Here is a 25136-nt window from a genome sequence, read left to right on the forward strand (position 1 = left end):
ACCTCACACACTACAACCTGTTTGTACCTGGGCTCACAAATGTTCAGGCCCTTTCATTGAGAAATCAGCCACTGTCCTACATATCCGTTGTGTGTGTGTGTGTGTGTGTGTGTGTGTATGCTTCCTCAGGCGGGACGGAGTTCCAAGCGCCAGCTGTTTCTCTTCCCTGGAGGCATTGAGCGTCACCTTAAGGTCAAAACGTGCTCTGTAAGTGTTTAGCCACTGAGCATGTTGTTATTTCACACAGGTGTCTGTAAGGAGATGGCTGTGATATGCTTGTGCGTGTGTGTGTGTGTGTGTGTGTGTGTGTGTGTGTGTGTGTGTGTGTGTGTGTGTGTTGACATTGTTGTGTTTTTCAGGTTGCTCTGGAGGTGATTGAGGAGCTGTGTTATGAGATGGGTCAACACAGACTGGAGGCCATGGATGAATACACAATTTTTTTAGTCACCGATAGAGGTAACACATGCAATCACGGACACATACTCTCTTTCTTTCACTCACTCTCTCTCTCTCTCTATCTCTTTCTCTCACACATACATGCACACACATTAAACATTGTATTAGTGCACAAAGGCAATCTCCTGCTCATTGTCAGTGGAGCAGTTACACTCTCAGCTCACATATCAGAGGCTTCTCTGGTTTCCTGCTCTGGGAGAAAGTTACTCATGTTCACGAATACTGATAAGGCTTTCATAGGACAATAACAAATATGAATCCTTTAATTGAGTGGTTCCAGTAAATATTTAAGTAAATATGCATATCTCTATGTAATACATGACTTTGTGTGTGTGTGTGTATGTGTGCCCAGGTCAGAATGTGCGTCCTCTGAACAAGCATGAGTACATCCTGGATCTTGCTACAGAGGCTGAGGCAGTGGACAGCAACTACAGCTTCTGGTTCAGACGGGTTGTCTGGACTCAGGCACTCAAGTTTGACAATGAGCTTTGTGTTGCGATGCACTATAACCAGGTACAGCATCGCAGATGGCTGATATTTCACACATACACTACCAGTCAAAAGTTTGGACACACCACATTTTCAAACAAATCAAAACTATCTTATATTTTAGATTCTTTAAACTGACACCTTTTGCTTTGATGGAAAGGCAAAGGCTTTGGAAAGAAATCCATACATAGGCATCAACTTCACTATTTATATTTGTCTATGAAACAAATTCCAAGCATTTAAGCATAAGCCTTTAGATCAAAATGGCTTTAAGATAATGAAAAACACAGTACATTCAATCAGGTGTGTCCAAACTTTTGCCTTGTAGTGTATCCCCAATGGGATCACTGGGTGAGGCTGCTTGTGTCAGTGCCACTGTTTCCATGTGTGTATGTTTATGTAATTGTTTTTATGTGTATGCCTAGATCCTGCCTGACTTCTGTAAAGGCCTACTAAATGTGCTTCCACAAGGAAAAGTCAGCGATCAACAGTTCCACCAGATCTCCAAACTGGCGGCTTTGCAGCACAGAGCCAAAGACATTGTCTTCGTCCCAAGCATGTGAGAATACATACATTAATAAAGGAAAATGGTTGTTTATTCTAATCCATCTCAAAGTAGAATGTTTGACACTTTAGCAACCATTTAAAAGTATCCAAATGACAAATATCTAAAAGGATAAGCTTACATAGAAGATTGTAAAATTACAGAAATCCATTATACCCATAATCATCAAGGAAAAATCCACCCTAAAACACTTTGACACTGTTGGTGTTTCTTTTTCTCAACTCTCTTGCTCTTACTATCGCTATTGCTCTCTCCACCAACACATCCACCCCACAGCTGAATGCAACAAGTTCACGCCCGTTCTCTGAGGGTTGTCGAAAGGCATTCTGGGAAACATAGGAAATAAGTAAATGAAGTACAAGTAGACGAGACAGGTTGAGGGAAAGTGGGTATATCCAAAAAGTAAATTCATCACAAAATAACTCCTGGAACGCACTGAACATTGCAGATGAATGATATTTAACAGTGTAGAGTATCCAGGGGCAGATTTTATTTTTAAGTTTTGCCCATCTGGATTTCAGTTTATCTTAGACTCTTTATTTTCTGTTCCCCTCTCATGCAGCCATGAATTGTCGGAGTATATCGCCCCTCCTCTATTCAAGAAGCAGCCCCCGCAGCAGTGGGTAACCATGGTGACGCAGCACATGCAGCAAGTACAGACCCTGAGCCCCCACCAGGCCAGAGCACAGTTCCTGGGTAAGATCCCGGGTTACATTAAAAGATATGAATGTGCGTATCTCTGTGCTTCCCTTGTTAAAGTCTGTGTGTCTGTGTGTCTGTGTGTTTGTGTGTAGGGCTGATCAGTGCGTTCCCTATGTTCGGCTCCTCGTTCTTCTACGTCCACAGCAGCAGCTCCACCACCTTCTACGCCCCCTGCATCCTTGCTGTCAATCAAAATGGTCTTCACTTCCTGCACAAAGACACACATGTGAGGAAACACTCAAACACACACACACACACATACAGATATTGATAGAATTACATTTCATCTCATCATGACTGAAAAATAAGTCCAGAGCCAGGTTTTCTTCTTTGAAGTTTTCATTCATTCATTAATTTATACAAGAAAAAAAGTTACAACATCATAGAAAGTATTTAAAACATTTACCTGCTCTGCTGGTTTGCAGAGGGTTCCTGTCCTACAGCAGCAGAAAAAAAAAAAGTATTTAAAGTGAGAGGATTCAAAAGAGGTAGATATTTAGAAGAACGAGATGGGGAAAAGATATAAGAAACAAGAGATTATAAAAGAAGTAAAAAGAAAGAGGTTAAGAATTGTATATTTCCAGCTCCTGGTTTGGAGGGAATCCCAGATATTACCTGACTACACAGCAAGTCAGCGATGACAGACCTGACGCTCCAGTAGGAAGGTTTTATCAGCTTGTTTAAAGATGACAAGAGAATATGGTGCAACTGTAAAAGAAGGATCCAAGTCCATACAGTGTGTCACAGTGTTTGGTCCCTGTGGTGCAGGAACTGTTGGCGGTGGTCCCCCTGGTGGAGGTGCAGTCCAGCCGCACCCAGAGGCCCACTGCAGGAACCAGCTATCCATATGTAGACCTCACCCTGGGAGACACAAACACATGGCGGGTCACTCAGCTGCAGCTGGAGCAGGTATACACAAAGGCACACTTCAGAAGCCACTCGCAATTTTCAAAAGTTCACATTAGTTCCTCTGTTGCAATCTCTCTACTGATGCTGGTGTTGTGTGTGTGTGTTTCCACAGGGCCTGGAGTTGTGTCGAGTCATTGCCATGCAGGTGGAGAACATGATGTCGGTCCGGGAGAAGAGACTCACCCTGCCGCCCAGCGAAATCACCATGTTGTAGCACAAGCTCACTCACTTCCATGCTCACTCGTTCAAGCAATCACATAGGCAAGTGCACACGCACACACACACACACACACACACACACATACACACACACACAGACTCACACACACACTCATACATACATATACACAAAACCCTCAAAATAACCTACCTCTTCTTGCCTTCAGGTGTTGTGTTGTTGTGTGTAGCTTACACACACTCACAGATATATGTGAATGCAAAATTGTACTATAGTGTATTATATGCACTGCAATAACTGAATTAACTGAAACTTCAGTATCAGGAGAATAGAGTATGCAGCCTAGCAACAATGGAAGTTCATATTAATTGATATTTATTTTCAGGTTGACACCCTTATAATTGCACTTATATGCTAATTTTAATTGATCATGTTGAAGATGTGTCCTCTATATGAATGCTGTTTTATGAACAGTGAAGGAAGCTTCATAGGCTCCAAAGTTACTCCAAAGTTTTATAACTGACATGTGAGCAGTTTTTATTTTTTTATGTATATTGTACACTGTTTGTAAATCTTAAGGCATATTGATGTAAAGTGTTGTTTTCATCTGTTGTAAATGTGTTCATTTGCTTATTTTGTAAAGGACATTTTTATCACAATAAAATAAGCAATTTTAAAGAGAGAATCGTGTGCACTGTATTGTTTGTTCATAAAAATGTCTAAAGGATGATAAAAGCAAGCATGTGAGATAAATAGGTATCAATATTAGAACAAAAAAAAGTCAATAGCGCATCTCAAACATTAATTTCAAGGAATGTACAGTGAGGACTTCAAGGAGGTAAATAAGAGGTTACTAGGACAAAATAGAAATATTGGAGGGTGTCCTCAGTCCCAAAATGGATTTACTTGTCTTGGTCCTATGAACGCCCAGGAAATGTGATAGTCCCTCCCCAAAGTGGCAGGTTACTTATGAGCATGCGCAGACCTCTGGCAGGTTACACGAGTTTATTTTCAGCCTTCTTGGAGACGGGTCATGATATTGTGAACTGCCTCTAAGCTTTGCATGAATCTATGTGGGACTAAGGCCTGAGAAGACACGTTTCTGGACCACGAAGGTTTGGAATTTAGCATTAACATGTGAAATGTTGCGTGGCTTGTCGATATTACCAGGCGGCAGCAGGCATCAAGCCAGGCTACTTTAGCTAACTAGCCAAGTAGCTCAGCTAGCTAACGGTAGTGTTAGCTTTGCGCTGGCTGAGTGTGTGTTGTCATCATAGCGTTTATTACGCCTCCGTTATTTTGTACGCGTCCACAACTGTCCAACGGTACAGCTTGCTACGTTTTACACCAAAGTGCATCTTTAATGCACAGACAGGGCGGTCGAGTTGGCTAATGCTAGCTACCTTTGTGTGTATTGGGCTCTATACTGTCAGCGCAGTGAGCGACTGCTCCTCCAAGCTAGCAACATCAACATCCATCATCAAAGACTCCTTGTTTTGACACCTAGCCCATTCATACTGGATAGACTGCGTTAACCCGCAGTGCTGAAATGCAGTGCTGATATACGTGTCAGTTAGCTAACTTAGCAGCTTGCGTCTTACTGCGCCTAGTGCATTGTTTTGAATGACATGGCAGCCAGTGGATACTCTGACTTGAGGGAGAAGCTAAAATCCATGACTCCACATAGAGACGAGCATAAAAATAAATATGCGGATGGGACAAATGGTAACGAAAAGGGTCGAAAGCGCAAGTTCCGGGAGTCCGAGGATGACGAGTTTGATCACAGTGACGACAACGGGGAGCCCCGCGAGCAGGAGGCCCGGCGGGTCAAGAGTGGCATCATGCAGAAGGGCATATTCTCACCGGAGGAGTGTGCCCGCATCGAGGAGAAGATAGATGAGGTGGTTGCCAGTGGAGAGGCTGGACTGTACCGTGAACACACCGTGGACAGGGCGCCCCTTCGGAACAAGTACTTCTTTGGAGAGGGATACACATATGGAGCCCAGCTGGAGAAACGTGGACCGGGCCAGGAACGGCTGTACCGCAAAGGAGAGGTAGACGACATCCCAGGCTGGGTGCACGAGCTGGTGATCAAGCGGTTGGTGTCTGACGGAGTGATCCCAGAAGGCTTTGTCAACAGTGCGGTGATCAATGACTACCAGCCGGGAGGCTGCATCGTGTCACATGTGGACCCTCTGCACATCTTCGCACGGCCCATTGTGTCCGTCTCCTTCTTCAGCGACAGCGCGCTCTGCTTTGGCTGCCGCTTCCAGTTCAAACCAATCCGTGTGTCGGAGCCAGTGCTTGTCCTGCCAGTGAGGAGAGGGAGCGTCACAGTACTCAGGTAAGACAACTGTCAGATGTAGCCTAGGTGTATTGATTGAATTTCAGGTCTTTTATGAACACCCACGGCTGAAGTTGTTGGGTCACTCAGAGCGTCTCTCTTTCCTAGTGGCTACGCTGCAGATGACATCACCCATTGCATCCGACCCCAAGACATCAAGGAGAGGCGCGCGGTTATCATCCTTAGGAAGTGAGTCAACATGCAGTCATTTAATAAATCATTCCGTTATCTTAACCTGTATCAGCTCACCTCTTCATCCCTGTGTTTCTACTGTTGCTCTTTCCTCTGTTTGTCAGGACCAGACCTGATGCTCCTCGCCTGGATACTGACAGTCCTTTAAGCTCCTCCCCCACAGAGAGACCTGCTCCTCTGAAAGCCAAACGCTCCCACCGAAGAGCAGACCCTGATGCTGCTCACAGGTATACATGCACACACACACACGCATACAAAGGAAACAGCTGAGTCTGTAACCGTATTCCCCCACTTTCCATGTTGAGTGCACGTCGATTATGCAATGAATCAGCATGCAGTAACCAGTGGGATTCTCTCTCTCTCTCTCTCTCTCTCTCTCTCTCTCTCTCTCTCTCTCTCTCTCTCTCTCTCTCTCTCTCTCTCTCTCTCTCTCTCTCTCTCTCTCTCTCTCTCTCTCTCTCTCTCTCTATACCAGGCCAAGGGTTCTAGAGATGGATAAGGAGGAGAACAGACATCCATCCCTCTCCCGCCACCGTCGCCATAGCAGCAGCTCAGAGAACTACTGGAGGCGTGGCCAGGATTATGACAAACACCGAGAAAGTTCAGGACGCAAAGTCAAAATGAGACGTCACTGAAGACTTCACACACGCGCACACATACCACACACCAGTCCTTTTATGCATCACGGTTAAAAATGTAACATCTCTGATCAGTCATCACTTTCTCGCTCCAGTTTTATTCTGCCATGAGGAGCACAATCGTCGTGTTGTCTGTACTTTGATTTGAGTCTGGATCGGTTTGGTTGTATATTTGTTTATGGCAGACGAAGCCAGCGTCTCTGCTATACATTATAGAACCCCAGTTACTTACTACAGTTATGCTCTGTTGTTAAACTGTTCAATTCAATTCCCCACCTTAAACATTTTTGTTTCTATGTTCATAGAAATCAAAATGGCATGTATTTTTTTGTAACCAAGATGTACAGACCTTAAGAGCTAAAGAGAAGATGTATGTATGGACTTGTACAAAAGAAAACCTGAACTGTAATGTAACTTGTTATAATGTACAATAAGTTTGTATAGACTTTGATTGGGGGAACTTTTGTGCAGAAAGAAACCTGTACTTTTTTCACACATACAGTTCTGATCCATACCTGCACTGTGCCATCCCAGATCATTCCTGTTCACATGAGCCTCCCTAGTTCAGTTCTAGATGCAGCACCTGGCAGGTGTGTAACCAGGCTTCATGTGTTTGAGTTTGATTCATCTGTGTGACGCACACTCTTGGTAGAAGTCACAATATGGTGTATCAACTAAACTGACGCTGTATGGGGTATTGCAACAATGCAGTGAGGCCTTTTTTTTACACTCAGTCTAAAGTTTCTTTACCTTAAGGAAACAGAAAGGACGTTTTTATCGCTATCTCAACAGGAAAATCTAATTTTTCCAAGATGAAATTGAATGATACTTGGGTCAGTTCAAAAAGTGACTTGGAACAAAAACAACCTTGTTATGTCTTGTTTGAATTGATCTGCTGAGGAGAAATTCAATTATACAGATCGATTTGTCCTTTCAGTTTGCGGTGTAAACACAGCCAAATTTGTTCCTTGCTGCCTGGTCTGACCCAGTCAGCCACATTTGGCAGAGCTTGCCATTAGCTGACTGCTAGTCTGGAGTTACACAGGAATAAAAATAGACGTAGTTTAAAGGAAGAAAACATTCTAAAAACTGGATGGGTGTTCACACCGTGTTGTGTAGGACAGTTATGTCTACATTTGTCAACATGACCATGTCTTTACCAAAGGTTAAAAACGAGCTGAGATCAATAGCTGTTGAGATGGCCAACAGTCAGCAAGAGACAAATCCCGGATCTGCTGTACTGACAGTGAATGGGAAACCGACTTTGTGGATACAGTTGCAGTAGCTACATGAGATGGTTTCATGGGGATGGGGTCACATTTTCTGGCTTGTAGCTGTTAGCACAACAATGAAATGAAGCTCAAATAGTCGGCCTCCAATTCCATTGGCCACATTTCATTAGAAAGTAGTCGTCCCTCAGCCCTGCTGCCTGCTCAGGTGCCTGGTAAGGAGAACAACGCACTGGGACATTGGTCAGTTTACTGGGAGCACTAATTATTCCCAGTTGAATAAGGGAACCGTCCAAATACTTATTCAGGTTTTCTGGCCACCATAAATTATGTAAATTGGCTTGACCTGTAGTGTAATTTCTTACAGATATTTCTCATAGATAATGCTATCTGGCCTTAATTAGACACACTGTTGACTAAGTTCAAATGAAAAGTCATGAAATTTGATTGAAAAAAAGTTGATTAACCGCAAAAGATAACCAAACGGCCACAATATCAGACAGAGCCATCCCTCCATTCTCAATGTGTAACTGATACAGTAAACTTCTCCTCTGGACATAAGAGTAGAATGAAATTTCCTTTGAATGTCTGATCTGTAATTTTGTGATTTCCCTGCTGATGGTCAAGAGAAAGACCTTTCCTGAGGGGATTTAACAAATCAAGGGCAACTTCACCACAGATCCATCTTCACTTAAAAAAATGCCCAGTTTGCATTTACCTTTCCAGGGTTCACATTCAACCAGATAGGAACCTCACTGAATATAGTGTGAATATGTTGTTAGGTCCTGTAGAGAGCCATGAGCAGGTATCTACTGCCCAGCTGTCAATAGAACAGTCACAGATTTTGTGAAGTGACATCATCTAAATAGAAATAGGCTCTCTGGTTTCTAGCTTTGGGACAGAGTTCATGTTGACTGGACTGTCTTAAGATCATACGGATATTATGTCAATTTTATGTAAGGGTGGATTTTCAGTTCAGCTCTCAAAACCATACAGAAGACATAATTGATAATAGTAATTAATACTCAAATGCTAATCTGTTTTAGACCTTTGCAATGAGATGCCTCTGTTTTCAAAACATTCTCCTATTATAAGACTGCTTCCTGTTATTGGTATCAGTCTGTGCTTTACACACCCTGGATATTTCAAGAAAGTGGACTTCGAAATTCAAAACATGTAAAACTGTTAAGTTATACAGCTAAGTCTCGAAGAAGATTCAAATATACAATCAAAGGCAACATATGAACTCTAAAAGAGTAAGGTGTGTAACGATCTGAAAAATCAAATGGATGTAAAATTCAGGATTCAATAAAAATGTAGAGAAGGAATGCCAAATACTAACTACATAGATACATCAAAAATAAATGGAAAATAAATAGACAAATAAAAGAAACGCATAAAAAGGAAAAGGAGACATCTCAGAGAAGTTGTTACATCATTTAGGTTGTAGTTTGCAGGGATTTATTTTAGTTAATTAATAATAATAATAATTAATAATAATAATTAATAATAATTTAGTTATTTAAGTTTCTTTTTTTGTCATAAATGCAAGAGACGTGACAAAACAGCATGTAGGTAAAGACTTAAAGAATTTAGCTTTATTTATTGAAACCTTGGATCTACTTGGTTTAGGACTTGTGCCTACGTCATGAGAAATCTGTCTTTCTATTGGATCGACAGAATGTCAGTCAGTGGTCTGTGGGGCGTTCGGAACACTGACATGACAGTCGCTGCTAGCTAGCTGGTTAGCCGAGGGCGACAGATAGTAGGCTGTGTCGTTGAAGAACATCGGGACACATATTTTAATGGTTTGGGGTCAGATTGTTATATTTCTCTCCTCGTTAAGTGGTAAGTATAGTTCAAATAATAAGTTAGGTAATAGTGATGATAGAGTGTTGGAGTAACTATAATTAGCTAACGTCAGCTGCCATTGAGCTAACTTAGCTAATGTTAGCTAGCTAGGTTTACTGACTAGTAGCAAACAGAAATCGGCTTTGTTTGCCAGCCAGTTTGCTATCGCAATATTGAGACATGAAGATCACAAAATAGCTTGTTAATTTGGCATTTATACTTTTACTGAGCAGATCGCCTCTGTTCGTGTTGCTACTTTGCTATTTGTTAACGTTAAGTTATTGTCATGACGTTAACATAGCTAACTCAGCAATAAGTTAACACAAAGTCGGACAGCCTTCAGGCTGCCCATCCCACTCACAACAAGACCTGGAAAATAACAATAACCGTAGCGGCAGCATGTCGCTCGGTCATGTCAATGGCTGACTGGCCTATTTATTTGACAGTTGCCCCAGATTCAGTTTAGCTGCATCTGCAAGCAGTGTTTGCTAACCAACTTTTAACCAGTTATTTTAACCAGTTAAGTAACGTTAGTTCACACTGGGTGCACTTGCAAATTTAAGTAAACCAAAAGTGAACCGTGCTCTGATGTTGACAGTGGCACTGTACTGTACTGTACGGACTGCAGACATTTGTTATGCTGTAACCTGACATGGGTGGTTATTATATATTTGATCAGGCAAATGTGACTCACGCGTGCATTGCGTCTATAAATAGGGTAAGTCATCGTCCTTGGGACCTCGCACCTCTGGCAAGGAGAGGGGACGCTCTAGTCTAGATTGAAAGGCCTTAGAGTGGTATTCTGCTTCTATTTCTGGATCCCAGGTGCTAAAGGCTAAATATGATAAACACAGTGCATAAGTTTGGTTTCGCGCAAGCTGACAAAGTGTATTTCTATCGCGTCTGCTCCAGAAATGGGCAAACCCACAGCGCAGAAATTTTCAGCTTGACCAGAAATCCCTTGAATCGTCTCTACTATGAGCCAAGTGGCGTGTAATCAAGGCTACAACGGTGTGTGGGTTGGGGGTGGGGATAATCCATGCAAGCTGGTATGTAAATATACATGCATGTTCCCTAATGAGGGTAATGCTGAGTTGGATTCCTCTCATGGGTGAGATGTTTGAGTTCATAGCATTTACAACACGATTCCTGCAATACAACTCTAGAGAAAGATACAGTCAGAGAACTATTATATTTCCTATTAGACCGCAGGCATATTTTGAGTTGCTTCACATACATTTTTGCTCCCATAAATGTACCCATTCCGCTTTTCCAAGGCTAACCACAAGGAAGGAAGCAATGGACTTCCAGGGCAGTAGGAGGCGAGGAGAGGATGGCATTGCTATGGTGATCGACTTCCTGCTGTCTAATGCCCGATTGGTTCTGGGAGTTGGTGGGGCTGCAGTGCTGGGCATTGCTACACTGGCAGTCAAACGGGTGAGTGTTTGTTTCTTTTTCTTTTTCAGTGTGCCCTCTCCACACACCATAGAAATCCAAATATCCTCTTTGGCCAAGGAGAATTTCACCTTAGGCTCCTCCATTAAGGGGAAGTTTCTTTCGCCTGATGTTATTCCTTGTACCACTGAATTCTGGGTCTGTTTGCATGTAGGCTTATGTCAGTATATGTACTTCATGCAGTGCATTATCTGTGTTTGCACTTGTGTTTGACTTTGACTGTGGGTGTTCGTGTGTTTAGCTGATAGAGCGTGCGGGCCGTGCTGCAGAGGATGAAAAGGTGGAGCAGAAGATGGCTGAGAGCTGGGAAGAGCTGAGTTTAGTCTCGGCTTCCCCCACACTGATCAGGAAGGGTTTAGAAGGAGTGGTGATGAAACATGTTGCTAAGGCAGCCAGACAGCAGAAAGGTACTGGCTACAGAAAGTATTCAAGGAGACACCACACACACAGTATTATATATATTCTAAACATTATCCCAACCTCCTGATGTTGCAGATTTGACAGCTGTTCAAACCTCTTTCTCTATCAGCTGACCTGTGCCAGCAGCCGCAGATGTCTAGTCTGGAGGTTCAGTCAAAGCCAGAGTCCAAACCCAAGAGACTCCAGCTGTGTGTCCTCACCTTACAGGTACATTGTGACTCTTCACCTTTGAGCTCTTAAAGGGACAGGTCACACATTTCCCCTTAGTAGATGCTTTGGAGTATCTCTATAAGAGCCGGGCTCTGTGTGTTCGTTGGTAACGCTTTTTGCAGTGTGCACTGATTAGGGGAATTACGGTATGTGCTCTTTAGGCCGGGCAGATTCCCAAGAGCCCTGCATAAGGGAAATGCAGTGTGCACTCGTACAATGATTCTCTTACCTTTGCAAGAGCTACTTGAATGGCTCTGACTGAATCCACCCAGTTTTATTCCTCTGCTCTGGGTTGCTTTGTTTACCAAATGGCTAACACTTTTCTTCCCTGCAGCTACTTCATTGGCAAAACATCCTCCAGCTAATGCTCTTTATAAAAACCTCCTCGGTTCACTCAGTGGCACAAAACAGCTTTGAGCATTGTATAATGCAAGAGAAAGCTGCTTGTATTCCCACTGAACTTGTAAAGCAAGCAAAAACTTTAAAACAATTTTGTTCCCTTAGTCACTGTCACACCCACTCAGAGTTGGTAACTCTAGCAATGAATTTTTTGTGCCCCTAAGAAGGATGCACATACACCAGGAAGCAGCCTCTGTATACTTGAACAATGATTAATTACTTTTTTCATCATTATCTTCCACAGTTCATTCTATGTAATAAATCATTGAAAAGGCTATCAAATATACGAATAATGGAAAACTATGCTGAAAAATAGTCTGTGGTTTTAACCTCTATTAGGGTGAGACTGACATTGGTCATCTTGCCAAAAACAGGTATTATTCTTTAATCCTAACCCTCACAACCCCTCATCACTCATCCCATTATGTTTCTGTGTGTGTGTTCAGGAGCGTCTGCAGCAGTACTATCACACCAGAGCAGCACTGGCTCCAGAAGAGGTGCGCAGGGCCCAGACTCTGGCTCTGGACATCTGCACTGAGATCCAGGGCTTCCTCCACACACGCCACCCTGACATGCCCCTGGGAGAGATGAGCCTGGGTGGTTCTCTACTGGATGACCTGCAGGTGCACACACACACAAATAAACTTTCTTTCCCTCTGACAGGACACTTTTACATTCATTTTCTTGCTCTTTAGTGGCAACGTATAACAAAGTGTTGAATGAATTCTACCTTGATTTAATTGTGTGTGTGTGTGTGTGTTTAGGTGGTGAGTGCGGACCATGCGTGCCTGCTGGTGCCTCTCCAGCTGGAACCCTCTCTGTGGCGCCTCATCCCTGGAGAGGAGACACTCCTCACACACCCCCTCCACTGGATGGTCCGACGGCTTAATCTGGAATACTTTCCCAGAGGACGCAGCTACTGGGACAGGTACTCGCATACAGATGGAAAATACTTGATGTTTCTGCTCTTGAGGCAAATTTCAAGTGTTTGTGCCTCTACAGATGAATAGTTGGTGTTACTAGCAAGTTATTACAGCAAATTACCAAAGCAGTGTTTCTACTGCAATCTTTGTAGCAGTGACAGTGAGAGAAATAAATATATATGTCCCATACTGCAAAGGCAAATGAGTAAATTATTGTTTATGCTACGTGAAAATGAACTAAACTTAATGTGGGTGAGCGATGAGAGCAAGTATGTAATTTGGGTTATCAGCTGGGCGCCTCCCGTCCCGATGTTTTATTGAATTAGGCCTGTGACACCTCCAGAAGTCTCAATGGTAATTTCTGGCATCCCAGATGACACCCTGCACACCCACTGTCAAATTTGATCAGAGTTTTACCCCCCTACGCTACATCTTCATTGCACCTGCACTTAGGCTTACATTTAGCCCTCACCATCTCACTCTGTGATTTTTAACCTCACCGCACCCAACTGCCACAGGGCGTTCTCTGACTTTTCAATAAGTTTTGTATTTTCCAAGGCCGTACCAAACATCAGAAACATGTAGGAACCCTGCATGTATGCAAGAGCAACAGATGTCAGCAATGAAGATGTTAGTCTGTCTGCCAATAGGGTGATGCTTCGCTTGCCTGCATTTTCTCGTTACGGAGTGGGGGAGAGAGAGAGAGAGCCTGTCCTGTCCAATTTCATTTATTTTATGAAACTCTGAAATTATATTGAAGCGGTAATAGAATTAGTTGCAGCGGGGCACCGCGGCTGAACATATGTAGCAGATACACTCTTGTCAAAGTTGAAAAATTGAGCGATTCACTGAAATCTAAAATCTCCGTCCCTCCTGGTGTGGTTGTCTCCTGCAGGTTCCTGGTGGGGGGTTACCTGTCTTCAGAGGCTCTAGTGAGCATGTTCAGTAAGGCCGTCATGGAAACAATGAACTGGCCGTCCATCAGCAGCACTCTGGACTGTCTGGTCAGACCAGTTCTAGGAGGACCAGAACTTCGACTGGAGATTAGGTGTGTGTCTGTGTATGCATGTCAGTTTTCACAGGTCTTTGAAAATGATTCAGTGTTGATAGGGTATTTTCAATGTTGGAAATGTGCTTCAACTATAAATTAAGTGTTTGGTTCTTGTTAGCTAACATTACTGCTGTTGTAATCTGGTTAAATAACCTTTTTGCACTATGAAACCAGTTAGAACCTGTATTTTACAACATGAGGATGACATTGTAGTTATATAATAGTTAATGATGTGGGCGTTACCTAATGAAAACAGTTAAATGTTGAATTCAGTTCCATGATGAGTATACAAGCTGTATGTCTGTTTATAGAAAATTAGTCAATACTAGTAAAACTAGTAAAGTTTCAATGGTAAGCCCCTGCTCAGTTGGAATGATCAGCCTGTTGTCCATGTCTCTGTATTGCTAATTTTGGCCCAAACCATCCTGATGACTAATAACCTCCCCACTGTCTTGCATGCAACTAAAGTATCTAAAAGGCGATTAAAGGGAATCATTTAAATGCTATGGATATTACTGGTGCTACAAGATGCTAGAAGAAAAATATTCTCAATTCTCCATGGACGTGTGTGTGTGTGTGTGTGTGTGTTAAACTTCACATGCGTACCCCTCCAATGGAGTCTTCTTTACTCTGCTGTGATTGTCTAGGCCCGAAGATGTAAAGGGAGGAGCGGGCAGCGGTGACCACCCCCTGTTCGTCTCCATGGTGCCTCTGCTGAGGGAGGGGGACGTGGTTCTGACGGCCCAGCCAGAGCTCACCTCTCCCTGGGTCAACGCCTGGCGCCTCTCTCTCTACCCCTGGGAGACGCAGCGCCTGGCGCAGCTCGACGCCTCCGACGACGGCTGCCGCAAACTCACGCTTAAAACCCTGAAGGCGGTGTGCAGACTGAACCCCGCCCTGCGACCGCTCAGAGCCGCGCCGCTGGCCAACCTCATCCTGCACCTCAGCGACAGGGAGAGCGACTGGTCAGAGAGTAACCTGGACGTGCGATTCCAGCAGTGTATCACAGAGCTGATTGGATACCTGGAGCAAGGGCCGTTGCCTAGTTACTTCAAGCCGGCTGTCAATCTTTTGAGCGGCTTGTCAGAGGACCAGGTGGACCAGATGGGCTTCATGCTCTACTGCGCTGTGTCAGAGCCTGAGATCCTGCTCATATAGCTTCCTGCACACATACAGAGTTCATATAAGACAAGTTCAGACGAGTACACACCTGAGATCAAACAAAGCTTTGAAGGAGATATCTTTATGATGAAGGATGTTTGGTTCAGAGTGAAGACGTGGGAAGAGACTTAACTCTTAAAGGACAGCGAACGCTCTTCACCATACTTCACACTGGCCTCCTCTCCTTGTTTACTTCCTCCCTCCTACACTGATCAGAGGGAACAGGATACAGCTGGGGAAAGACAAAATGGCAGGCACCATGGACTAGAGTCTACCCTCACAGTTAAACAGTGCAGGTAGAGGAGAAGATACAAGGAGGCTGAAATGCGTACTGCAAGCTTGGGATAGGCTACAGTGTGAAAGTGACAACCCTGATAAAAACAAACCACTCCAGGGAAAGGAGACATGTGCCAAGGAAAGGAGATGAGGAAGTGTTAATTAAAATGTTTGAAATGATGCTTTAAGATGTGCCTGATCATGACTCCACACACACACACAGCCAAGTCCACATTAACTATTTAAGTAGGTCTATAAGGATTACATGGTGAGACTACTGAAGTTTCCAGGTCCTACATGAACAGTTTGTGTGTGATTATGATCCTTAGTTCATATGTATTGTTTTTTTGTGTGGGAGTCACTGAAAGTTAACATGGCAATACGTATCCATTAACAGCAGGGAAAGAGACAGAGTGTGAAGCTGTTTTGGGTGCTGTGAATGCATATATACTTTCTATCCTCTCTAACTGAATAGATGGTAGTGTGTGCTCTGCATCATTTCCTTTACTCTCCTTTAAAATATTCTGACTATGCAGAACTATAACGACCACCAGGTTTCACTGCACTTACACCATTCATTCTGCCTCATTAGTCGGACATTTAACTCGGTATGTTACATGTATATTTTACTGTCATACTGGAGGTTGAAGTGTGCAATATCTTTTGTTTTTTTTCTGTTTTCAATCTGTTGCCAATCCTATTTGGGTAAACTAACCCCTTAAGTTGTGGTTACAGTTGCCTAAGAATTTTATGCAGTTGCTTTTTAATACAGTATGAATGTTGTTGGCAGTTGGTTTAGTTGTGTTTTCGAGGTGAGTGAGAGAAAACGAGATTTTCTGCTATTGAAGAGTGAAAATCAAAATAAAGGTATTGCACTTGTTCAGATTCTTGCCCCTAAAGTTATATCTGAAGAAAATCAAGCGTCCCAAGTGTAGATCTTATGGGAAGAAATAAAATGTCACGTTTGTTCCTTTATATATTCACACTAAAATCTAATAATTTTTCAGTCAAATTCAAAGCACTTTTGATAGTTGGGTGTTTTACTCCTCAATTTCAGTGTTTCCCTTTGCCTTGAGCCATGACTTTAAGTTTTCTACAATTTCAATCAGAAAAACTTAATTTGATAAATCTGCCAGCAGTTTGCCCTTAATATTGACATTTGCCCTACCTTTCATAAAATCTAGTGCAAATTCGAGGAATTGTGAAAGCTGTGACAATGACTATTATATGCTATAATCTATATTGATATGGTTGGTTACCTCATTAGTTAATAGGCTGCACTGCTGCCTGTTGAGGTCACGGTAACTTGGAATCATGTCATATTTAATCATTTTTAAGTGTAATAAGCAAGTGGTCTTAAATTGGTAGTATTCAATTGCCAAATGATTTAACTGTTTAATGTGATTTGAGTGGGAGAAGCCCTTGAGACGCGCTGTGATGCTGCAGGTGAGGAGAGAGCGGTCACATTTATTTACAGCAGGCCTAGATCTGGTCAGGACCAGTATTCATAGGCATGGAGGATTTAACTTGCCGTATCTGTTCATAGGCAGCTGTCACATCTGCATAAGCCTGTTTGACCCCCCAAGGAATGATCTGGGATGATTATGGAGATTTGAAGATGTTAGATCAGGCCAATTCTGCGCATTTTTTCATTTACCTACAATAATGCCATCTGGGCTACATTATCATATGAAAAATTAACCAAACAAAGTTGAATATCCACCATGAGCCTGAATATAAATGTTGCCTATATAAACTGCCAATAAACAGATTAGTCTGTATGGAGACTGAAGAAAAGGCATGGCGACAGTCATCGGCACCACGCGCGTGTCACGTGTCCGAATCAAATGATCATGAACCGCCCGTATCCTTGTTCCTGTTGGCGGGCCGGGCCGCAGACCGTGACCTCATGGTGAAGACCCAACAAATTGTATAATGCGTCCTGCATGTGTTCTGCAAGGAAAATGTATACAGGCTCATGTCTGACCAATGTCTACTTTGCCCAGTAAAGTCTGTTAAATCGTGGCTTAATGTGGATTTTCTGATTATCTGGTGATGCTATGTGAGATCTCCTCGCTCCAGTTCCACATCAAAAGCTGCATATCTCCTGCCTGAAGTCGGAGCTCATTGATCAGTTCACCCTCCGCTCCCTGGAGCTGCGTCAAGCCAGACAGTAACAGCCAGGGTAATACCGGAAGTTACGAAATTTTGAAAATAAGTAAAATTCGCCTTTATAGCTATGAATTTGATTGAGTGGCTGAAGCTTTAAGGATCCCCGTCCCCATGGGGGAATTGGGTCGTGGCAGCAGCAAAGAATATGATGTAGGCTATAGGAGAATGTCAAATTGAAATTAGTCTACTGAAGACAAGTCATTACAACAACCAACTACAACAACATATTTCAATCCTTTAGCAAATGAACTCAGCCTTTTCATATGCTCAAGTGGATGCTAGTTATTCATACATCAAGTACACAGACGCTATAGAACAGATGTACAGAAATGTGTCCAGATATGTAAATATGCATTGCAAACGGTCTACACTACCATATTTACAGATGGATGTAACATATGTACAGAAATATGTGTGCAGAGTATGCAAATGTGCATTTGATCAATTTATATAGTTTAGGGATGGAGGGAGCTACAGAAATGCATTTGCATGTGTAAATGAACATTGTTGGGAGAATACTGAGAGATGGAAGGAGCATACACTCAGAGCTGTCACCAGGAATAAATACTAGTTTGCACACGTGTTTGCATACAAATGTGCAGGAGTATATGTACCTACCAGTCTTGTGCATGGACACAAATCAGAATAATGCAAGCAGGACAAACAAAATATATGCTGTGAAAAGGACTTTTTGGGGTAAACTACATTTATTACAGATTCCCCCATAAATGCATTATACTTTTTCTCTTTGTATTACTCAAAAACGTTGGTTCAATGAGGCTTCTATTTTGAAAGGTTTAACCGGAAGCTCTACAGGTTATTCCGTCTAGCTTGACACCGGTCTCCCAGGCTGGTTTTCTCTGGAGCGCCGCTTTCGCAACCTGCCCGGGCGCGTGCACTGACCGACTGCCTGACCAGCTGTCACATGGCTAAATATGGGTGCAGGGGGCTCACTTGCCGGTCAGATACGTGACACAGAGACACAGTTTCAGACACACAGTCCGTTTGTTGTGCTGTTTAAAAACAAGAAGGGAGGAACCCAACTCCCGGTACAAAGGTCAACCGTGTGATCAGGGCGACTGGCCGACGGCAACTTTCGTTTCTCAGTTCTCTCCGATGTCGGTAATTCCTAACGCCGCTGCTTGTTTTCGGGTTGTTTACGCGACTGCTGCTGTTAAGACGAAGCGGATAAGTTAGTCGATGGAGTTTTCTAACGGGAATAACGTTAATTTCCGTGGCTCAAATGGATCAGGAGACTTAAAGTGGGATTGTGAGCCAAACATGGCTGTAATAGTAGTCAACTGCGCAACAAGTTGAATTCTCCGTTTGTCGTTATAGCGCGGGTGTAAAAGCTGACTCACGGAGGGCCGTGCGCTACCGGGACTTCTGGGCGCTCAAGGATCACCAGACAAGCTTGATGTTTACTCCGGTGGAAGTTCAGAGCAGCAGTGAGTAGATCAAGGCGGTTTGGTTTGATCTAATCATCATCAGTCCACATCCTGGACCCTCTGACCCTCTGACCCCTTCACGGGCTGAGGATGATTGGTTCTCCGGACCTGCTGGCCTTCACTGCTACAGAGGGGTTTGGGGAGGCGGTCGACTACCAGGATGCACAGGCTCTACCTGAAGAGCTGTCCATCCCGCTCTTCCCTCCCTCCCACCCCTGGGTCACCACAGCTCAGTTTCACAGAGACTTCATACTGGTGGCCGAATTCTCCGAGCAGGTGTGTGTTTCTGTGTGTGTGTGTGTGTGTGTCTCTCTCTCTACATGCTTGTGTTTTTGCATGCGCCCCTAAAGCCCCCGTGTGTTTCCAGGTGGGACCCAAGCCCGTGCTGACAATTCCAGACGACCCCCGAGTCGTGGGTTCATTTGACCTGAACCACTTCTGCGTCCGAATCATGTCAGTGGACTACCAGGCGTCCGGCCCCGGCCCCTCCGCGACACCCGGGCCCCGCCTCAACTTCAGCGAGGACTCCAAGGTGGTCCTGGGAGACTCGGCCGAGGACGCGTTCGCGTACGTCCACCACCTGACCCTGTACGACCTGGAGGCCCGGGGCTTGGTGCGTCCGTTCTGCATGGCCTATGTGTGCTCGGACCAGGCCAAGGTGACGGAGCATTTCCCCGAGCTGTCGGCGAGCTTCTCCCAGGCGTCGGACAGCCTGAAGACGGGTAACAGACGAGCCTTCGCCACGGAGCTGCAGAGGAAACTGCAGGAGCTCGAGTAAGATCAGGATGAACTTTGATGTGTACACAACATAAAACACAGACAAACACATATGCAGTTACTACATAGATACCAAGTTTAGTGTGGAACATGCAGCATCCTCTTACAACAACATGCTCTGTCTGTTTCAGGTACACACGCCTGACTCTGCAGCGGGAGGCAGAGCTTCCGACGACAGCCAATGGGTTCGAGGAGACGGGAGAAGAAGACGATGAGCTTGCAGCTGTAGAGCATTCCATCTCGGATCACAGGGACCTCCTCCGCCAGGTCACTTCTTACCCAAACAGGAAGCTGAAACAGCCCGACTTCCTGCCCTACGACCCGGCCGACACCGATCCACCCGGGTCGTTGACCCCTGACCCCTGTCCCTCCCCCTCCCCCTCCAGCTCCTCCTCCCGCAGGTCCGAACACCGCCTCAAGCCGCTGGAGGAGCTGAGCGACGCCTACTTCTTGTCCCTGACGCTGGAGCAGCTGGCGGACACGGAGCGGCGTCTGCGTGGCGACAGGAGCGTGTTGCGTACCGCTTGTGTCACGCGTTCGCTGTCCAGGAAGCTCGCGCTCACCAACTTCCTGTTTGAGCTGTGGAGCCCAGAGGAAGACGTGGAGGAGGAGGAGAGAGAGAGAGCCGAGGCGGAGCAGCAGCGGGCGAGAGGGGGCGGGAGCGGCGTCGAGGCGCTCTCCGCGGAACCGCCAAGCCTGGAGTCGTTCTTCTCCTGCGTAGAGGAGATCCCAATCAAACTGGAGGCGGGGGAAGGAGGGACAGTGACCCCTGACCCTGAGGTTGCCATGGAGATGATGGGGAGCGTGAGCAGCGGTGACAGCATCGAAGTGCTGGGGACTGAGAAGTCTTATCGGACGCAACGTGTTGTCGCGGGGTCTGACAGCAGAGGTACGACCCGCCGGCAGAATCCCGGTCTTCACTGCGTCACACACACACACACACACACACACACACACACACACAGGGTCGGTGTTCGGGCCTTTCGCTATTAGAGCGCTGACACTGTGGAACAGACTGCACGAGGAAATGAGGATAGCAAAGTCAGCGTCTTTTAAATGACTTCTCAAGACACTTTTATAGACTTGCTTTTAAGTAATTGTTTCTCGTTTTTAATCTTGTGCCGCCCTTAATGTTTGCTCTGGGCTTTGTTTATTATTAAACGTTATTATTTTAGTTTATTATTACTATAGTTGTATAATTAATGAGTTCCAATAATTATAATAAGCTCAAATAAATCCTTATATATGAAACAAATGAATAGCAGTACCTAAATGAAACTAAACTAATTTGTAGAAGTTAAGCCTCAATCTTAAAACTTTTCTATTTATTTTATTGTAGCAAACTAAATGCCGTCTAACGTTCCTCTCAGAGCTGTGACACTGTTCGCTCTTCTACAGAAACGCCAGTGGGGATGACTGACAGCTGTATCAGGCGTGTGGCAGCAGAGGCAGGAGTCAGGCGTGTGCGAGCCTCAGCGAGGCGCGCCAACAGCGAGGACAGCATCGAAGTCCTGAGTACCACAGAGTCCATCTTTCCCGACGACCTCACCGCCATCACAGAGGAAGAAGCGGAGCACCAGCTTCTGAGTAACGGCTTCCCGGATGAGGAGGCAGCAGAGGAAGAGCGGTTGACAAAGCACAGATATGAGGAGCAGCCAATCCAAGAAGAGGAGTCATTTAAGGCAACTACCGTGGGAAATGAGGACGACAAAGATGTGCCTGTGCAGCACGAGGAAGATCCAGACAGAGAAGAGTCGTTAAAGCAAATAAATATCACTAATGAGGTCCAGAAAGAAGAGGAATCCGTCCATGAGGAGGAGTCTTTGAAGAGAAATCAAGTCCATGAAGACAGCGGTCCAGAGAATATGTCCACACCACTGCAGGGTAACACATCTACTATATTGTTAATCTCTGACTCACTGGTGCCATTTTGCATCCTTAAATAATGAACTCCCATTACTTGTACTTCATGGAAAACAGAGTATCTTTCATGGTGACCTCATGCTGCACCAGTAGGCGGCCGGCCCCTCCCATCAACTAAAACTGCCTTTCTCTCCCTGACTGATATTCCATTAGACTATTGAATAATAATAATAACTTTATTTATATAGCACCTTTAAAAACAGAGTTTACAAAGTGCTTTGACAGACAAAATAAAAGCAGAATACTCAAAATATGAATTTAAAAAGCAATAAAACAAAAATATGAATGATCCCATAATGTGTTATGTCCCGCCTCAACATGCTCTTTCAACAGGGAATACATCAAATCAAAGAAGTAAAGATTCCGTTTCATGGGGTCTTTAAACTAAGTGCCTAAAAGGTGGGATGCAAAATGGTTCCAAATGTCATATCAAGTGAAAGCAAAATGATACATTGAAACATCCAACCTATGTCTATGTCTAATAATTGATTCCATACCAGGCGAGACGTTTTTTTTGTTTAGCAATTTTTATTGATTTTCCATTAAACCCATCGTACAGTGTTTGCAACATAAATTGGAAATAAAAGTGTATACAAGCATGGGACAGCTGCATTATTCAAATGATTACAATTATGAAAGGTACCCCATCCAACCCTCCCCCCCACCTGCCCCACCCCAACCATCCCCACTTGTCCCCTTAAGTCCAGATCTTCACAAGAGGCGAGAAGTTTTTCACCACTGCAGAGTAATACATGTAAGATCATGTTAATCCCCAATTCGGGGCCTTTAAACCAAGTGCGTAAAAGGTGGGATGCAAAATGGTTCCAAATATTATATCAAGTAAAATGATACATTAAAATATCCAACCTGTCTCAATAATTGATTCCATACAAGATAGGAGTTTTCACTGTCGTATTTTACTAACGTAAAATAAAACTGTTATTACTGTACAGTTGAAGCCGAGCCGGTGGATTCGTCGGCCCGGTGGTCTGATGTTGGGCAGAGTGCTGCGAGGGTCCGGCCGGTGCCTGACCTCCATGTGAACTTCGCTCCAGCGGTGGCCCTGGCTGAGGCGGACCGGTGGTCTCCGCCCTGCGCCCCCCTCAGGCTGCTGAGCGTCGACGAGGCATCCGACTGCACCAGCTTCACCAGCTCCTCGGAGCCCCCTACCCCGACCTACGGTCTCCACGGCAACCCCCGCTTAGACAAGAGGAGGCGAAGGAAGGCCGGGCTGAGAGCCCTCAGGTTCCTGCAACAGAACTCGTTTTCCCAGCATGCCGTGTTTTGTCTACTGAGCGGCCGACCGCTGGTCGTCATCGGAGGAGACGAGAGTTCAGTCAGGAAACTGGTGGACGCTCTGGCGCTCTTCCTGCCCGCCCCCGGGCCTGATGGGAATGCTGTGTTGTCATATTTGACCACGCCCCTTCAACTGACCGACCTGCTCACCTGGCGGCTGATAGGCATACACAGGTACTCGTTAACCAACAGTCAACTGCCCATCACCTGCCAATCTATATACTCACTCAATACATTTTTGCTTACTTTATAGACTTGCCTTTATTTGATGTCTTTTATCTATTTTTACTATTACTTCTACACTCCATTTTTTATCTTTTTATCTTGTTAGTTGTTGCTTTTACTTGGTTTATGAAATCAATCAAATTGTTAAAGTGGTGTACATATTGCGTTTATTATATTATTACCCATACATTGTGGACAGCCCTGAAGTAATTCATGTTTTTGATGCAGAAGTGTTGCATTTTCACACCTCTGAGGTGAAGTTGCCCACTAAGTAGGCATCATCTTCCTTGTCTCCTTTCCTACTCCTAACCATTAGTGGAGAAATTGCAAATATGACCACAAATCAGTGTCTTTAAGCAACTTCAACCTGTTTTTTCCTTTTGGTGACTATTTTTTAACGGAGAGAAATACTGGAAATTCTCTATTATGTTTTGAGAAAATTATAGAAATGAAGGAAAGAGTCTCACCTTTTCTTTTTCTGTCGGCCTAGATCACCCTCCAGCGCTTCATCCAGCGTGCTTCACTCTCTGGCTCGATACAGTCGCTACTTGGCCCTGCTGGACCTGGACCAGAGGACGCTGCGCTGCCCGCCCTACTCAGGCTCGCTCATCAGCAGACTGGCTGATCCGCACACCGTCATCTGCAGGGGAAGCACCTACCTGCTGCATCTGGAGAGCTACCTGACTGCGCTGACCAATCAGGCTCTACTCTACGCATTCAATCCCGCTCTCCACCTTCCCAACACATCCGACCGTCCCGGTGCTGCACAGAGAAAGGACTTTCTGTTCAGACGGGGATTCTGCAGCAGTGAGAATGATTTGAGAGTGATGCATTTCCTGTCTGACCTCATCAAACAGCGCCACGCAGGATGTGGCCCACCAGTTTTAAGCTTCTCTTACAGCTCAGGGCAACTCCATAGAAATACATCCACAACGTAGAGTCTAGTGTAAGGACATTAAATAGGCAAAACCATCGGCCTGTCATGCAGATAGTGTGTTCTAATACCGATCCACCTCCTAATTTCATCACTATACAGGTTTTACTGATGAATTATTTGTGTGTCTGAGTACTGCCTTGGTCATTTGCCACCATGTCAAACCACTTGGTTTGCTGCAGATTATCTGGACTGTATGTCTACAGAAATGTCTTATCAAGACCAGGTTAATACAAGAAAGGGAATTGTTGTCCTGTGCGTTTTTATCTGCAGTGTTTCATGTTCTGGACATGCATGATTTCCAGCCTGTGGTGCTATGGGAAGGTCATTTATCTCCATTATTTGGAATATTTCTGGATGCTAGTCAAGCAAAGCACCAGCGCCTCCCTGGCACCATAGAAATTGATTTTTACTTCCAGGCAGCCGACTGGATTATTTATCGGACCCAAATGAAGAGTTTTTAGGCTGTTGAATAATAATTTTAGGGACATGTTAGATTGGTGCAAGATGGGACGCCCCCTATACAGCTGAGCTATTTATAGATCGTTTCAATTGGAATGAGAGTACGCTTTAAGAATGGGTAATTGGGCCACATGTGAAAGTGTAATTTAAGCAGGGAAAGAAATGTATAGATCTGAAGTTACTGTAAGTCAGTGTGGTTTCATGGCTCGTCCATGAGGAGGACGCAGTCTGGATTTCCTCACTAGTCCACAACCATGTGGACTGGAAAGGGTTGACTTCCCTAAAAATAAGAATGGATAGCAGCTAGCCTAGTGCCGTGTTCGACACTATAAATATTTCAATATTTTGTTATTTTACTGATGCAGATATGAGGTGATTTTAATGTGTGTATATTAAAGGAAAATTCAAGGAATGAATCCAACTATTCTCACTAAATTAGTGATTAAAAAAA

General features: G+C 44.4%; 4 protein-coding genes across 4 annotated transcripts in view; all 4 read left to right on the plus strand.

Moving 5' to 3' along the window:
- Window positions 1–3335, plus strand: part of myo15ab (myosin XVAb) — a 41622-nt gene extending 38287 nt beyond the window's left edge. Inside the window, exons 67-74 of the mRNA XM_078289865.1 lie at window positions 130–207; window positions 360–456; window positions 809–969; window positions 1371–1504; window positions 2073–2206; window positions 2305–2438; window positions 2981–3121; window positions 3234–3335. Of these exons, the coding sequence (XP_078145991.1) occupies window positions 130–207; window positions 360–456; window positions 809–969; window positions 1371–1504; window positions 2073–2206; window positions 2305–2438; window positions 2981–3121; window positions 3234–3335 (981 nt within the window). The remainder of the gene's footprint in view (window positions 1–129; window positions 208–359; window positions 457–808; window positions 970–1370; window positions 1505–2072; window positions 2207–2304; window positions 2439–2980; window positions 3122–3233) is intronic.
- A 964-nt stretch (window positions 3336–4299) lies between these two features.
- Window positions 4300–6914, plus strand: alkbh5 (alkB homolog 5, RNA demethylase). The gene is made up of 4 exons (XM_071909358.2): window positions 4300–5643; window positions 5752–5832; window positions 5940–6062; window positions 6311–6914. The coding sequence occupies exons 1-4, from the start codon at window positions 4928–4930 to the stop codon at window positions 6468–6470; spliced, it is 1080 nt and encodes a 359-aa protein (XP_071765459.1). The 5' UTR covers window positions 4300–4927; the 3' UTR covers window positions 6471–6914.
- A 2533-nt stretch (window positions 6915–9447) lies between these two features.
- mief2 (mitochondrial elongation factor 2) lies at window positions 9448–16318 on the plus strand. The gene is made up of 8 exons (XM_071909359.2): window positions 9448–9550; window positions 10831–10990; window positions 11250–11415; window positions 11538–11635; window positions 12484–12660; window positions 12802–12965; window positions 13856–14008; window positions 14659–16318. The coding sequence occupies exons 2-8, from the start codon at window positions 10853–10855 to the stop codon at window positions 15167–15169; spliced, it is 1407 nt and encodes a 468-aa protein (XP_071765460.2). The 5' UTR covers window positions 9448–9550; window positions 10831–10852; the 3' UTR covers window positions 15170–16318.
- A 2264-nt stretch (window positions 16319–18582) lies between these two features.
- On the plus strand, window positions 18583–25100 carry smcr8b (Smith-Magenis syndrome chromosome region, candidate 8b). The gene is made up of 6 exons (XM_071909370.2): window positions 18583–19344; window positions 19436–19842; window positions 19977–20734; window positions 21244–21729; window positions 22722–23238; window positions 23780–25100. Exons 1-6 carry the CDS (start codon window positions 19159–19161, stop codon window positions 24225–24227), a joined length of 2802 nt encoding a protein of 933 aa, XP_071765471.2. The 5' UTR covers window positions 18583–19158; the 3' UTR covers window positions 24228–25100.
- Window positions 25101–25136: the final 36 nt, after the last annotated feature.

This window comes from Centroberyx gerrardi, chromosome 3 (genome assembly GCF_048128805.1).
Source record: "Centroberyx gerrardi isolate f3 chromosome 3, fCenGer3.hap1.cur.20231027, whole genome shotgun sequence".
Taxonomy (NCBI): domain Eukaryota; kingdom Metazoa; phylum Chordata; class Actinopteri; order Beryciformes; family Berycidae; genus Centroberyx; species Centroberyx gerrardi.

Bases quoted from the DNA above. Each gene is read 5' to 3' on its own strand.
- alkbh5 (XM_071909358.2), top strand. From the start codon at position 4,928: ATGGCAGCCAGTGGATACTCTGACTTGAGGGAGAAGCTAAAATCCATG. The intron at 5,833-5,939 runs GTGAGTCAACAT...TCTGTTTGTCAG, and splicing joins GCGGTTATCATCCTTAGGAA to GACCAGACCTGATGCTCCTC. The intron at 6,063-6,310 runs GTATACATGCAC...TCTCTATACCAG, and splicing joins GACCCTGATGCTGCTCACAG to GCCAAGGGTTCTAGAGATGG.
- smcr8b (XM_071909370.2), top strand. From the start codon at position 19,159: ATGATTGGTTCTCCGGACCTGCTGGCCTTCACTGCTACAGAGGGGTTT. The intron at 21,730-22,721 runs GTAACACATCTA...ATTACTGTACAG, and splicing joins TATGTCCACACCACTGCAGG to TTGAAGCCGAGCCGGTGGAT. The intron at 23,239-23,779 runs GTACTCGTTAAC...CTGTCGGCCTAG, and splicing joins CGGCTGATAGGCATACACAG to ATCACCCTCCAGCGCTTCAT.
- mief2 (XM_071909359.2), top strand. From the start codon at position 10,853: ATGGACTTCCAGGGCAGTAGGAGGCGAGGAGAGGATGGCATTGCTATG. The intron at 11,636-12,483 runs GTACATTGTGAC...GTGTGTGTTCAG, and splicing joins TGTGTGTCCTCACCTTACAG to GAGCGTCTGCAGCAGTACTA. The intron at 12,661-12,801 runs GTGCACACACAC...GTGTGTGTTTAG, and splicing joins CTCTACTGGATGACCTGCAG to GTGGTGAGTGCGGACCATGC.